Source organism: Harpia harpyja, chromosome 6, assembly GCF_026419915.1.
Source record: "Harpia harpyja isolate bHarHar1 chromosome 6, bHarHar1 primary haplotype, whole genome shotgun sequence".
In the NCBI taxonomy this organism is placed as follows: Eukaryota; Metazoa; Chordata; class Aves; order Accipitriformes; family Accipitridae; genus Harpia; species Harpia harpyja.
This window is the reverse complement of record NC_068945.1, coordinates 22,431,474-22,445,965: the sequence shown is the minus strand read 5'-3', so window position 1 is coordinate 22,445,965 and position 14,492 is coordinate 22,431,474. Positions and strand designations below refer to the sequence as shown.

Below are 14,492 nucleotides of genomic sequence, written 5' to 3'. Positions count from 1 at the left end.
CTGGGCCTAAATTACGAGAGGCCCTGTCGCTTACCTGACCTCTGGTTCTTGCCCATCTGTGGCTATATGCACAGAGAGCTATGAAGCAGACATCCCCCTCTCTTTTTAATCATTCCCTCTTCCAACTGATGATTTATCACAATCCATATTTACAGTACATTACATATAGGCTACATATGCTCCAGAAATAATATTTTCCATAGTCTCAAAGTCCTGTAAAGATATTAGCATCAGAGGCCCAGCATTTCCATCCTGCTGTCCCTCGGTTTGAGGGATTTAACGTGTACATTAGAAAAGCACCATGTATACCACTACAAGTTCCTGAGGGCAAACTGCTATTGCTACCTGAGAAAAGGGTTTTCTGGAGTGGTGATGCCATTAAATGGACATTCACATGAATTTATTCAGCTAATGGTTCTTTCCAGTCACTGACACATGATGGTCAGGTAGACTTACCCATAGCCTGGCTGTAGCTAACAGTGCAATATTCTTCTCTTTAGCACTTCGTGGAAACCATGACATAGGCAACCATCAAGACCTCATTAAAGTCTCTCTCTCTCTCTTTAACTTTTTACATATGAAAGGCATCAGACACTTGCCTTGATTACACCTACTAGAGCGGCAGAGGAAGGGTGTAGCAGTAATCCAGCCGTGACCTTAAAGGCATTATCTGCTATGGCTCTTTCTCCATATAGACTGCTGAGAGATCCTTACAGCCTACAATTTAATACCACAGTCTTGCCTCAACAATTATGCCAAGCATCAGCAGACGTACGCACAGAAACCTGCCTTTCCTTCCTGAACAACCTCCTTCAGCATACGGATGTCAACAAACATGAGAACAGACTTGTCCTACTCCTCTGACATTCTTGTTACCAAAAAAGACTTACTGCAGCCTCTCAGCACACTCCGAGAGCTATGCAGCCTGCCCAGCCAAGTCCATTTTGCTTGGCACTTCTACCTCTGTGAAACTGGCATAACACTTTGTGCACAGGCACACTGCCATCCTAACACATGGGCAAGACTATACGCAGTCAAAAGGCCAATGCAGGAGCATCCAACATGTTTTCCAAAGGCAGAAGTCTGAGTCAAGAACGTGTCTAGCTGCTCTCGAGGTCCTGTTCCTATATGGGACGGAGCAGGTTGTCGCTATTTCAGTTCAAAGCCGGATTGATTTGGGCTTTGCCACAGTCTCACAAGACAATTCTAAAGCCGGATTATTATTCAGTAAAAGTAGCTGGTATGTGTTTGGGAGGTGCACACCGTGTTATGTGGCAGTTTTCTTGCCCTTTTGGCTTTCTAAAGAAGGTCCCCTGCAGTGAGCTGCTTCTCAAATGGTTCAACAAAATTAACACATTTCTGTTCAATAGACTGAACCAGGGTGAAATGCTTTATAATCTCTGGGTCCAGCCCCTCGAATGAACTGAACCAGTCAAGGAGAACAAAATGAAAATCCATATTTTAACAGGTATGATGTTTCCTAAACAGATGGCGATCATTTCAGATTTTCCTTTTATTGCCTTATTTTCCCTTTTATTCTTCATCACATCACCAGACCTGCAACCACCCAGCTGGTTGCTATTGCTTTCCAACAGCTGGCAGAGATGGCAGGGGCATGTACGCCTGGCCAGGGCATCTCACAACACCTCTGCACTTTGCACATTCCACCAGCCTTTCAAAATACTGTTGCAATTCATTTCTAGCCATAAGATCTTTTTATTAGCAAATCTAACCAGGAAAATGGGGAGGGGGGCACATGGATTTGATTTATTGCTAGCATGATAGGACAGAGTCATATCAATGAGACAATTATTTGCATATGAAAGCTATGGGGGATATCTACTCAGGAATCCTGGGGTTGGGTTTGGGTTTTTATTCCCCTGAGGGACATAAATTAGTCCAAGATTGCTAACTACAAAGACCACAGACTGAAACACTCTCAAGTCCCTTAACACTTTAAACTCTTTGTTCAATTGTCAAGAAAAACAAAGTAGTGTTGGGGGAGGTGAACTATACAAAACTTTGAAAACCGGCACAGAAACAGACATGTTGATCTGCATCGCCTTGGGTATCACTAACTTCCTATACATTATCATTTGCCAGTCAGAACATAAAAGCTGCGTAACCTGCCTGAGATTCAGTTCTTGGTGGGTAAACAAACCCCAGCTGCTCTGTGTTCAGATTGGCTGAGAGTAACAGGATGAAGAAAAATCTAAACAATATGGTCCCTGTAAATATTTGATCTGCCAGTTATCTAATAGCAAGAGTAGCCCAGAGTCCAAATTTCTTTCTTTCTGCCAAAGAAGAGCATTTGGGGTTAGGGTTTTCATGATGCCAGGGGCTTTGCTGTATAAACCCTGCCAATATGCTATTTGGCGCATAACAACAATTAGTTTCTGATTCTGCTACGCACAGTGCATGGGGATGTTTGCACTGTTCAAAGGCATCAGAGTCACATTCCTCTAGTCAGATGCGGTCCTCAGTATTCACTATCATCACTCCCATTACTATTAGCACCCAAACTATAAAGTAGAAGGCTGGGTCGTATTCACTGCAGACAGACACATTGAAGACTTTACTGTTTGCATACAGTACGCAGAAGTCGCGTTGGGCCTCTTGTCTCACAAATGGGATGAAATATAAAGGAAGGAGAAGGAAAAAGGATACATCCCTAACGTTAGAATTGCTTCTGTACCAGATTTCAAGTCCCTGACTAAAACCAGGAAAAGAGCGGAGCATCAGGAAGATGTTTGTGAGAGGATTTGTTTTCATCACCTCACAGTGGGGCCCTGCTATCCATGGGCACAACTTACCAAAGTGAACAACTTAACCAGACACTGACTTGTGGCTCAAGGATGTGCACATTTCACATATCAGCTTTTAAGTTAGTCATTTGCTTTGTCTTAGGTGAGCACACTTGCTTTGCTGAGTAACAATAATAATTTCCAGAGACCCTTCCAAAATGTCTCTGACCAATACGCACAAGCAGAGTAAGAGCAAATCAAGGAAACCTCAACGGCTGGACTGTCAGATCTTATGTTCTAGCGGGACCTGGAAGATCTACATGCCTGAAAGTGACACTAGAGGATTTTTGCTGCACTGTTCTGCCATGTTATCGCAAGTTCTGCTTTGTGTCTCCCTTCGTTTGAACGAAAATGCTTCAACACAAACTCCACTTCACAGGTTATTTAGGACAATGCTACATTATGCTGTGCTCTCTTTTTTAATTTTTGTGTTCTGTTTTGTTTTAATGGTTGGTTAATGGAGGAGACGATTCCCGGCATACTGATAGGAGATGACAAGACTACTGCAGCACCATCAGAATAAATAAAAATCAATAGGTTTTCTGCTGGTGTTGGCTGTAAAAGAGAGCAAAGCTATTTATCAAGTCTGACAAGGGGTCCAGAACTGCAGGATCATCACAGGCACCACAGCAAAAAGAAGAGGAACAAAATAAGAAATACTAAATAGGGAATCAAGATTGGTACAGCAAGATCACTAACATATCAGCTTGTTTCAATACATAATAGCTGTGGAGAGCATGACAGGAACACTGGGAAATGCATCTTTTACTTAAGGGCCTTGAGGTATTTTACTTCACCAATTCCTCATGAATTACATCTTGGAACAACTTTCATTGGTCAGTATTATTCCCATTTAACAGATGAAAGTTGTTTCATGCACAGAGAATTTAAGTAGCTTCTGCCAGATCACCCACAGGCAGTCAATGGCAGAGCTGGAAGTGAAACTTCAGGGATCGACTGCCTCCTATCTCTCATTTCTCATTCTTAGTGCTCCCATAGCAATGCCACTACGAGGTCCATTCAGGGGTCTCACTGGAAAGAGCTTATTAACAGATCTGCTACCAGCTCCAGTGGCATCTCACGTGGGACACCACCAAATTTTACTGCAGGATCACGCTTAGAAGTCTATTGATTTATGCTATGCTTACTACTGTAGTATTTGAATGCAATGTTATCCAGAGCCAAAACTTCCTTCAGTTGGAGTGGACTGCTTTACTAATCTTTACATACTCTTCAAAAAAAGAAAATTACAAAGGGAGAACACACAACGTATAGAAATCCATAAAAGCAACAGTAAAATGGTGCATGGCTTTTGAAGAGAAATTGAGATGACAAAGAGAGAAAACTGGAGAAAATGCCACAAAATCTTGAAAAACGTTAGCAAAACAATTCTCCACGTACACGCAGCAATCACTACACTGGCTACCCAACAGCTCTATAATCTCTAGTTTCAGTTAATTGCTCATAACTCTGCAAACTTCAAAATTTCTGGGATCAGCTTTTCCTCACCTGGTGACTGGCTACTGGAGATTTTTTGACAAACTAAGGGGAAATTCCTCAAGCTTAGTGAACTTCTTAGTGACACTACACTGCTTCCGTGGAGAGACAAGGACAAAGTACGCCTCTGTCCTCAGCCACAGCAGCTAGATGCCTCTGTGGGGAATTTCAGGGTAAACCTTAGCAACAGGAATTAGCTCTGTCTTGCGTTTTGTCCTCCAGCAGCCAGGCCAAAGAGTGGATGACCGGCTTCTTGTTCTTGCTAGTGCTGAATCTGTCTTTTAGCCCAGTAGCAGATTCTTGTGTTTCTGAAATGGAGATATCAGGAACCTACACTCAACTCTCTGGCCCTCTCTGCATCTTTTATCTGACATGATTGCTATGGGGAGCACAAGCAGTTGTTAACATTTATTGTTCTGTCACAGGCTAATAGCTCCCAGTTCTCTCAGAGCATCCAGACAGACAAGTCTATGCTCAGAGTGGCACTAGGGGCTGCAGCATTCAAGGGGAACCACTCTTCAAAGCCACTCGGGAGGTCTGCAGTCTCTCCAGCATCACTGGGGAGTTAGCATAGGGGAACAAAGGCAAGGCAGACATCCAAAGTGAACAGAGCGGAAGACTTTGGTGTGGGGTTTTGTCAGAGCTCAGATCTCTGTGGCAAAGAAATCAATGGCTTAGAAGAAGAAATGAGGAATGTGTCTAGCAGTATTTATAAATATGTATAAAACAACATATCCAGGTTCTTGTGCAATAAATTAATACCAAAACTAGCTTATCTGTAACTCCTTTGAGGTAGAGAGGAAGAGTTTATTATAAACAGGATGTCTTCTACATAACTTTGAATACTCTGTAGTATGGCAAATACTAGAACATGGCATTTTTATTTCCATGCTGCTGTAGAGGTTCTGAGAGAGCACTAAATATGGGAGAGTTAAAAAGTGAGATCATAATTAATGAGCATTGATTTCCTTTGAGAAGTGTTGGTATGGCTTCTAAATTAAGCAACAGCAAGAGAAGCACATGGGCGAGAACTTAAGTTGCATTAACTTCAAATCCCAGAACTGTTCATGTATTTGTGTAGAAAATGAAATGCAAGGCTGAGGAGTGCATCCATTCAAAAGAGGTTCTTAATCTCACATGGACTTACTGCAAGCGTCTCTGTGTAGGGATGGACCATCTTCTGGTGAAGACACGGGACAGAAGCACAAAGTTGGGCCTTTCAGAGGGACCTTCCCCACTCCTCATTTTCCCACTTTCTGTGGACTGGGAGGAGAAAGTGACCATTTCCGGGTCACCCTGAGCCCACACACAATGGCACCCCTTCCACAGAGTTTGGAAGAGGCAGCACAGGGAAAGCTTATTATCAGGCTAAAAATAAAGATCCCAATTTTTGCATAGGAGACGGCTACCAGGCACTACCCAGCCCCCCATTTTACCCTCCTACCACTCACTACTCCTGCATTGCAGCTCCACCACCAAGCAGTGCAAAGTGAGCACCGTGACTTCTCGTCCCACCCCGGTTTAATCAGTCAAACCCTACAAACCCATGCATGCCTGGCCCCAAAGTGCGATGCCCAAGGACTCCGCCTGCTCGCCCTCACCGCTCTCCTCAGTCAAGTCTGCCCAGTTGGTGCTGGAAGAGGTTGCTCTCTGCAAATTGAGGGGAGCGCGGCTTTATCTTTTGTTAGTCTGCCAGCAAAGAGCCGATGACCTGCAGTAAGGCAGATTAATTTCTGCTAGGAAAATGCAAAACTCTCCTCTCCCCACCACGCCATGAGCAACTAATCACTTGCATATTTAAACATCCTCGCCTCGCTAAAATTTCGTGATGGAGCCGGTGACAGAGCAAATGTCGGGGCGCATAACCAATGGCATTGTCAGTCGTGATTAATCAGCATCTCTGCCAGGCTGGCGGCCAATTAGAATTTACCATAATAAGGAGGTGACAGCCGGTGTTGCTAAGCGACCGCTGTCTATAGAGCTGGGAGAGCCAGACACATTTAGATGTTACTGTGGATTTCGACAGTGGCATGTCAAAACAACACAAGCGTCTGCCCAGTGGAAAATTTTACAACCCAGGACTGGGCACCAGAGTGAGGCATGGTTCCCTTTCAGAATAAAATACATAAAGGAAGAGTTGGTTTTTTGTTGTGGCTTTTTTTTTTTTCCCTTGAAAGAAGACTTTAACCAGTCAATCATTTATCTGTGTTTAATTAAGAGATATCGTGTCACTGAAACAGGACTTTGTTACCGGGTAATGGGTTCCCATGGCTAAGTAAATGCTGAGACATTTATACAAAATTAGCAGCAGGTCAGCATGGAGACATTTATTTTCAGTCAGAGGTATTTATCTGGCAATGACATTCTGTTCCAGTGACTTATTTTATTATATGAAAGGATTAAAGAATAAAAAGGCGGGGGGGGTGGATGAGATGGTGAAATGAAAATAGACTGACAGCAGTTCCCATGTTAACATGAGAGCTGCTGACTCTGCAAATCACAAAAAGCTATGTTCCAACTGGGAGCAATAACCTTTCCTGTACTTTAGCTTACTCCTAACAGGGTGGGGGGAGGAAGGTGTAAGGGTCCTTTTTGAGTTTGCTACACTATTATGGAAAAACTGGCTTATATAGAGAAAGACGGAGGATCATATCTTCAGATGAGCTATTCTGATTTTCACCAGTCTATGAGCTGGACCACACCGTAAGTACACTCTACTGCATGTACTCTTCAGGTCTAAATAAACTGGCACAAAGTAGCAGGTTTTACCTATCCTTAATATGGACCATAAAAAGTAGATGCCTGCACAAAAGAAAACAATTATGTCTTCTAAAGTATGAAAGCAGCACTGTCTACACCTTACCTCTTTCAGTTTAGTATTGCTGAAGGCTGGGGTCAGGAGGCTCCGGACATGCTTCCATCTGTCATCACGAAGACAAAGGATGCTGTCAAGCATTGGCTTGGAAATCAAGTTCGGCTTCTAAATCAAAAGAAAACATGATTCGGTTTTAACACAAATGCAACTAGAGCTACTCGAGACTCCGGAACTTGGAAAGATTGGCCATGAATGGAGTTGCACTGCTGTCCCACGACAAGAGAGGTTCGAATCAGTCCCAAACACCAAGCTAAACATGGATGAGGCTGGAGAAAATTTCTCTTTTGCTGCATGCATTTCCTCTTGGGCTTGTAAAAACCCCGGGCTAGTCCAGTAACTCCTTGCTCAGACTGTTCTGGTTCCGTCGTTCTTGGTGTTCTCCCGCGATTGTCAGTTCTCCTTTGCTGAACCCTGGCTTCTTTCCCCCCTTTCTAAGGTGACTAGCAAGAGGACCTGTCAACACTCCCTCTCCATGTGACATGAGTGCCAATGCACTGCACGCGGGTGTTGGTGGGGGACACAATTTCTGGTGACAGCTGGTATGTCAGACTGTTACATGCATTTTAAAAGTCTTCAGAAAATATGCTGATTAGAAAGGAAGTCCCAGTCCTTAGTCTGTCTATAAGGAACACTCTCACTAAGAAGTTGTGGTCTGGGACTCTTACAGCTTCAGTAGTTGGTCAAACATAGTAGTTTAAAGCACTGCCCCATGAAGTTCTGTACCAAGATGACTGCTATGGATTTGCTAAATTTTAATCCTCCCCCACCAACTAAGAAATCCCTATCCAGAGAACAGCAATATTCACCAAGGAGTAAAAGGATAAAAAAGATGAAAGAGGAAGCGTGTCAGAAAACAACACAATTACGCCTGGAAGAGGCATCAGGAGATGTCCAACCCCATAGCAGAATCTACTACAACTTATATTATTGCCAGAGGATGTTTCCTAGTTGTTCTTGAAGGCCTCCAACAACGGAGATTCAATAACTTCCCACGCAAACTCTTCCAGTGCTGGAAGTACCATCGCTCTTGCTGGAACTTACGGTCTTTAGTCTTTGTGCTATCACAGGCATAGAAAACAGGTTATTCTCTCCCTCCTTGCAGCAGCCCATATGTACAGAAGGCTATTATAACCACTAATCATATTGCTGCCATCTACCTCAAGTAACACCAATTCACTCAATACATACTTATCAATAGTGGGAACGTTTGTTCAGTCTTGTTGCTGTCCCTCTGCATAGTCTTGTTGATTTACATCTTTCTCAAGGTATAGTCCCCTGTGACTTGACATGGTACTCAGACAAAGGAGGATTTTTTTTCATGCTTTCTGCAGGCTATATTCCTCTTTATTCACCCCAGAACACTACATACCACAGCATGACAATGTCGACTTCTGTACTGGCTTGTGGTTCCCTGCAACTCTCAGACTTTTTTCTGAATAATTACTCCCTAGGAATTTATTCCCCAGCCTTTATCATTAAAGTTGGTTACTCCTAAGAGTCATACACAGAACATGTCCTTGTTGAACTGTGACCATTCTTTTTATGATTACTTCTCCAACTGATCAAGACCACTTTGAATTGCAGCCCTTTCTTTCATAGCATCTTTCATCCTTACCAGCTTAGTACCTTCTGTATAAGTTGTTACCACTCAGTGCCATCATCTAACCCATTAACAAAAGTACAGAATAGCACTTGCAAAGAAGCCACCTCTGGGATCCTCCCAGCTCATGCTTCCCTTCTGACAGTGGACTCTTCCCAAACACATTTGAAGTCATCTTCAATCAGTATTTCAGGTATTGTACAGCAATGTCCTCCAGACAAACCATCCTAAAATTGGTGGGTGGGGGTGGAAGGTGTACACTTCCGTAGATATCAGGATGTACAGAGACACTTATTTGCACATGTGAGATCTCACACCCAGGCCCCTGCCTACCTGCCCAGGGTAGCAGTGGCAGTACAGCCCCCCATGTTATCAGTAGCAGCAGTATCCACTTTACTGGAAAAGACCCAAACAAACCGAAGACACTTTGGCCTTCCCAGTGTCATCTGTTGATCCCTTTCACCCTCTAATGTTTTCTTACAGGCTTTCTTTCATTACTAATGTACATGAAAAATGAGTTCTTACCACCTGTTACACACCTGGATACTTTAATCTCATTTTGCGCCTCAAGACTTCGGATTCTCTTATCCCTACATGCTATTTTCTTATCCTTGTTCTTGGAAATCTGACCTACTTCCCACTGTAAAAAACCTTCTTCTCTTCAGGGGCCATGAAGAGCTGACAATTTAGCTACACTGGTCTTCTACTGCACTTCCTTAACTTTCCTCTTTATTGGAAGAGTTTGCACTTAATATCTTTTCTTTAAGGAGCTGCCAGCTCTCCTTAACACCTTTTTCCTTTACACTTGCCAGAATCTTGCTACACTGCATAAGCTTGTAAAATGCAGAAGCCTATTTTATATTGCAAACAGGCTAATGGGATAGTTTTACATTCTCAGCAACACCACCCCGTGTAGTAAACTAATGTCACTGAGCTGACACTACAGACCATTTTTGAGCAAAGATGAGCTGTTTTCAAGTAGAATAGTACGTAGCAGGATATTAAGCTGAAGGAAGAGACTGACTCAGTGTCCTTGTTTCAGCTGGGATGGAGTTAATTTTCTTTCTAGTAGCTGGTATAGCGTTACATTTTGGATTCAGTACTAGAATGATGTTGATAACACACTCATGTTTTCAGCTGATGCTAAGTAGTGTTTAGACTAAGTGAAGGAGTTTTCAGCTTCTCATGCCCAGCCAGCAAGAAGGCTGGAGGGGCACAAGAAGCTGGGAGGGGACACAGCCAGGACAGCTGACCCAAATTGGCCAAAGGGGTATTCCATACCATGGGACATCATGCCTAGTATTTAAACTGGGGGGAGTTGGCCAGGGGGACAGATCACTGCTCGGGAACTAACCGGGCATCGGTCGGCGAGTGGTGAGCAATTGCATTGTGCATCACTTGGTTTGTATATTCCAATACCTTTATTATTATTATTATTGTCATTTTATTATTATTATTATTTTCTTCCTTTCTGTCCTATTAAACTGCCTTTATCTCAACCCACGAGTTTTACTTTTTTTCCCCCGGATCCTCTCCCCCATCCCACTGGGGGGGGGGGGGAGTGAGCGAGTGGCTGCGTGGTGCTTAGTTGCTGGCTGGGGTTAAACCACAACACTCAGGTACTCTCATCAGATGACTACTGTAAGATAAAATATGGGCACATTTTTAATGTATACATAGACTATCCTATTTCAGGCAATAACAAGAATAATTTGGGACAGGCTGTCAAAGCTGAAGTGGTTTGGACTGTTTTCTCTGAGTATCCTCTTTAAATAAATGATCTGTTTTCTAACTTGTCAGGAGGTACCTGTTCTGAGGATCAGAAGTGCAGCCAGAGAGGCCATCACTCACTGGAGCGCTGCTTCATTTGTTACAGATATTCAAAGTTGTAGTAGAACCAGAAGAAAGAGGCTCCGGACAACTGGAAATGAGCATCACCCTTGGTGAAAGTACTGTATGCTAGCCTCTGCTCCACAGTTCTTATGTGCTGCTAGGGCTAGGGAAGCCCTTTACACTAAAACTTGACTCAGCTGGTCACCAAATAAGTATTCCTTATATCTTTGGTCTTCAGTTTCAAGCCCTGAGGCCCAGATTGCAGAGCTCCTGAACACTCACTAATGCCACTGAAATCAACAACAGGGAATGTGCCTTGATCACACAAAATGCATTAGTGCAAGAAATCAGGTCACTGAATGGGGCCTCCAAATTAGCAAACACTCTCAGACCTGTGCTTCAACCACCAGCCTTCACTCCTGATTTAGAGAGTGGAGGTATCACATCACCTCCTCAGAACCGCTAACGATACATTAACATTTCTGAGGCACTCAGAAACTACAGTGAAAGAGCAGAATAACAATTCCCCCAAGGAAATGACCGATTTTGACTTCCAAGCAATGTTTGAATAGTGTACAGAAGAAAAAAAAAAAAGGAAAAAATTATAGGGCAACACTTGGAAAAGTATTTTGCATCCACTCCTAAATTGAAGGCTGCCCAACTTGTGCACTCTATAAGACACATCTCCTCTGGAAGACAAGGCTCCACGTAGATAATAACAGATGTGATATAAATCTGACTGTATTTGCCTTGAAAGCAAAACCCCTTCCTAAAACCAAACATTCACCCTCAAAAATGCTCCTAATTGCATAAAGACTGGATATAGCGCATTCACAGAGAGGGGCCCAGTTACTGAACAGAAAGCCTGTTAACTATAATGTTGTAACTATGACACTAACCATAGCATTGCCTTTTTAGCACTCTACTTTATGTCAGTGATGTTGCCTTAACATATTTTTGGTGTGTATAGTATTATATACATATAAACGCTGCAAGGAAGGAAAGAGAATTTTAGCCATAAATTATTTTACCCTGTCTCTTTAAACCGGGTACACAAAAACATGTTTGTGTTTATTGGAATAGCATCAGCGTGACTGACAGTGTATAGCGGATTTCATTTATCAGGTTTTCCTTATCGTTTCTGCAAACACTTTCCTCCTAATTGCATAACCTATGTTACAGGTTCATATAGCAGGAATGAAAATGGATTTGGTATGAGAATGAGCCTGAAGTACCTTAGTGAAAGATGAAGTGTCACCTCTCTCCAAATGGACAAAATACTAGCTGTATCTGAGAATTCTTGAGCCTATAAAAATCACTAAAAAAATTACCATGGGAGGCAGCTGTAATATTTTCAGGGGTGGGATTTTGGTTTTTAGGCGGGGAAGGAGGTTGCTTTTAAGTCAAATGCAATCAGACTCATATTCCATCTAGCATTATCTAAATACTCAACAACTGCTCTGCACTTTCTTCTCCTGTGTAATCAACCATTTCTGACCGCAGTACAGTAATGCTGCATAGAAACTACTGGCAGCATGGTAATCTGCTGCAGCATACCTGCAAGTGCTACTGAGTTCCCACAATCACAGACATGCCATCAGAAACAACAAAGAAAATTGGAGGGATTTGCTTCCAAACAAATCCCTTAAAACACCAGTGCTTTTAAAACAGAAAACAAAATAATGTTTGCAGACGAGCAGCATCTTTGCAATTGATGCAAGAATTCCCTCCCCATTAAGCTGTTCCTTAGGCTGACCCTTCAGACCCAGTTATTGGCTTGTTTGTCCCAGAGTCAATTTGGCTTGCTGTGTATTACTAAATAATTCAGGCAAGTGACTCTTCTCTGGCTCTGAGGCCAAGTGGTACAGAACACCTCCTGTCCCCGAGGTTAAATCACTTTCCCGAAGAGAATGGCCATATCCAAACTGCTTATGGTCATGGTGCGTGTTCACCTCCTGAACTGTGCCCAAACCATGCCTGGGGGACAACTAATTGATACAGGACAAAACCATGCTAAGAAGCATGTCAATATGGACATCTGTAGGACCTACTCATGCACTAATGTCCTGTCCCTCTTTTATTCTGGAGTAGCCTTGTGTGATTCATAAATCATTTGCTCCTTTTCTGAGTTTGTCACTAGCAGGCTAGACTGAACCCCTGGCAAGCAGCAATGACTGCCTGGAGCAGGAGGAATGGTAGCAGCACCACAATGTTCTTTCAGAAACCTTCTCTTCTTCCTTTGGTAGAAAAATGAGGGATGAAGGTTTGCAACCAGCAGAGGAAAGTTAATGCAGCCACGCACTCTTAAAATATCCTGAATAGGTGAATCTTCAAAGAACCTAAAGGGCACCTCTGAAGACCTTTAAAAACATACACGCTCTGAAACCTGTAATATAAACCATTCACCTCCACAGAACCAGCTGCTAATCTACTCCACGTGCTTTGACAACACAGCAAGAAATGAAACTCTATAAAACAGGATCCCAGAAACTTTGTTATCTTAAACTTAGACTTAATCATAGCCTAGTGCTAACAAAACCAATCAAAAGAGATTTACTTCTGCTGGAGCCAACCCTCCACACTGAAAGCTTCATGAGATTCAAACAAGGAACTAAGCTTTAGAGCACCCAAAACCCCAAATCCTAACAGTAACTCCCTCCAACACCAATTTTGGCATTAGTCATACCTAGCAAACACCATTTGCCTTCATGTAAGTCCACAGCTTTCTTCTAGCCCTGCAGGCTTCGCAGGATCTAGCTTTAACTGGAATCCCATGCCCACGCTCCCCTGAACTCTAGCCCTAGTCTCAACCCTACAACCCATGCTAATGAGAGCCATTTACTCCTCTCACCTCCAGCCTTTCTTCTGTACCTCTGGATATTGCAGTATCCAGGGTTAAGTCTAGCTCTGGGTTCCCCCCACCCTTTTCCCTCTTTGGGGAAATCTTGGGGGTATGTTCCCAATGAGAAGGGTCATCCTTCTCCCAGCCCTCATGCATGCCATGCAGTATCTGTGATAGCTCTAGGGGGAATGGGTCCAGGCTTTCTCTCCCTGGGTGAGCTCCAGAAGTGAGGAACAGGCACCAGCACTGGCACATCAGTGTGTTAATTTGTTCATCTTATTTTCAAAGAGGGTTGCTGTCCTTCTCTTGCTAAAAATGCACTTGTGATTAGGTATTGCCAACCTGCTTAAGAAATTGCATTTTTAAATTGAATTTAATGAAATGAAATTTAATGAAAAAACAGAGAGAAAGCCTGTAGCATGAAGACAAGACTCTATCCCCATACCTCAGACAGGAATTATTTGTAAAATCTTTTCATGAGATTACTTGTTCAACCCCACTTGATTGACAGGTCATCACCACCAGTTCAGCCAGCAGGTGGAACCAGTAAGCCCATGAACTGCTCATACGGTATTTCACCCAGCCAGTGGCAGTGGCATGACACTTACAGATCAACGTAACACTTCCTATTAAAAAAAAAATAACAGAAAAAAACCCCTGAGATATCTCCAGGAATACATCTTACCAAGCCTGCAGTAAGTGGATCATGAAAGTGGGAAGGCAGAGGATACCTCCATATATTAGTTTTAAAAAATCCCTGTTGGTAAATTGATACAGTATATTCCTTCAAACTTGCTTGGTGTTTTGTAAGAGGAAAAGTCATGCTCAGCTCTCCCAGCATTCATGACATTCAAAGACACATTGTGTAGTGGATTCTGGTTGAACCAGGAGAGCACTGTTTTGCATGTTTTTAAAATGAAAACAGAGTTCGTTTATGTCACATACCCTGTAGTTCATTATCATTTCCATCTAGCAGGTTCTTGCTTACACAGATGTTATAGCCACATCTCTTCAAAATGTGTTATCACTTTTCTCTTCAAA

At 42.9% G+C, this 14,492-nt stretch overlaps 1 protein-coding gene across 3 annotated transcripts in view; it reads right to left on the bottom strand.

Annotated features, from left to right (window-relative positions):
* The window catches only part of TBXAS1 (thromboxane A synthase 1), a 244,812-nt gene that overhangs the window by 93,890 nt on the left and 136,430 nt on the right, over positions 1 to 14,492 (bottom strand). For all 3 annotated transcript variants that reach the window (XM_052788771.1, XM_052788772.1, XM_052788773.1), the window contains one exon: positions 7,165 to 7,281. In XM_052788771.1, the coding sequence (XP_052644731.1) occupies positions 7,165 to 7,281 (117 nt within the window). The remainder of the gene's footprint in view (positions 1 to 7,164; positions 7,282 to 14,492) is intronic.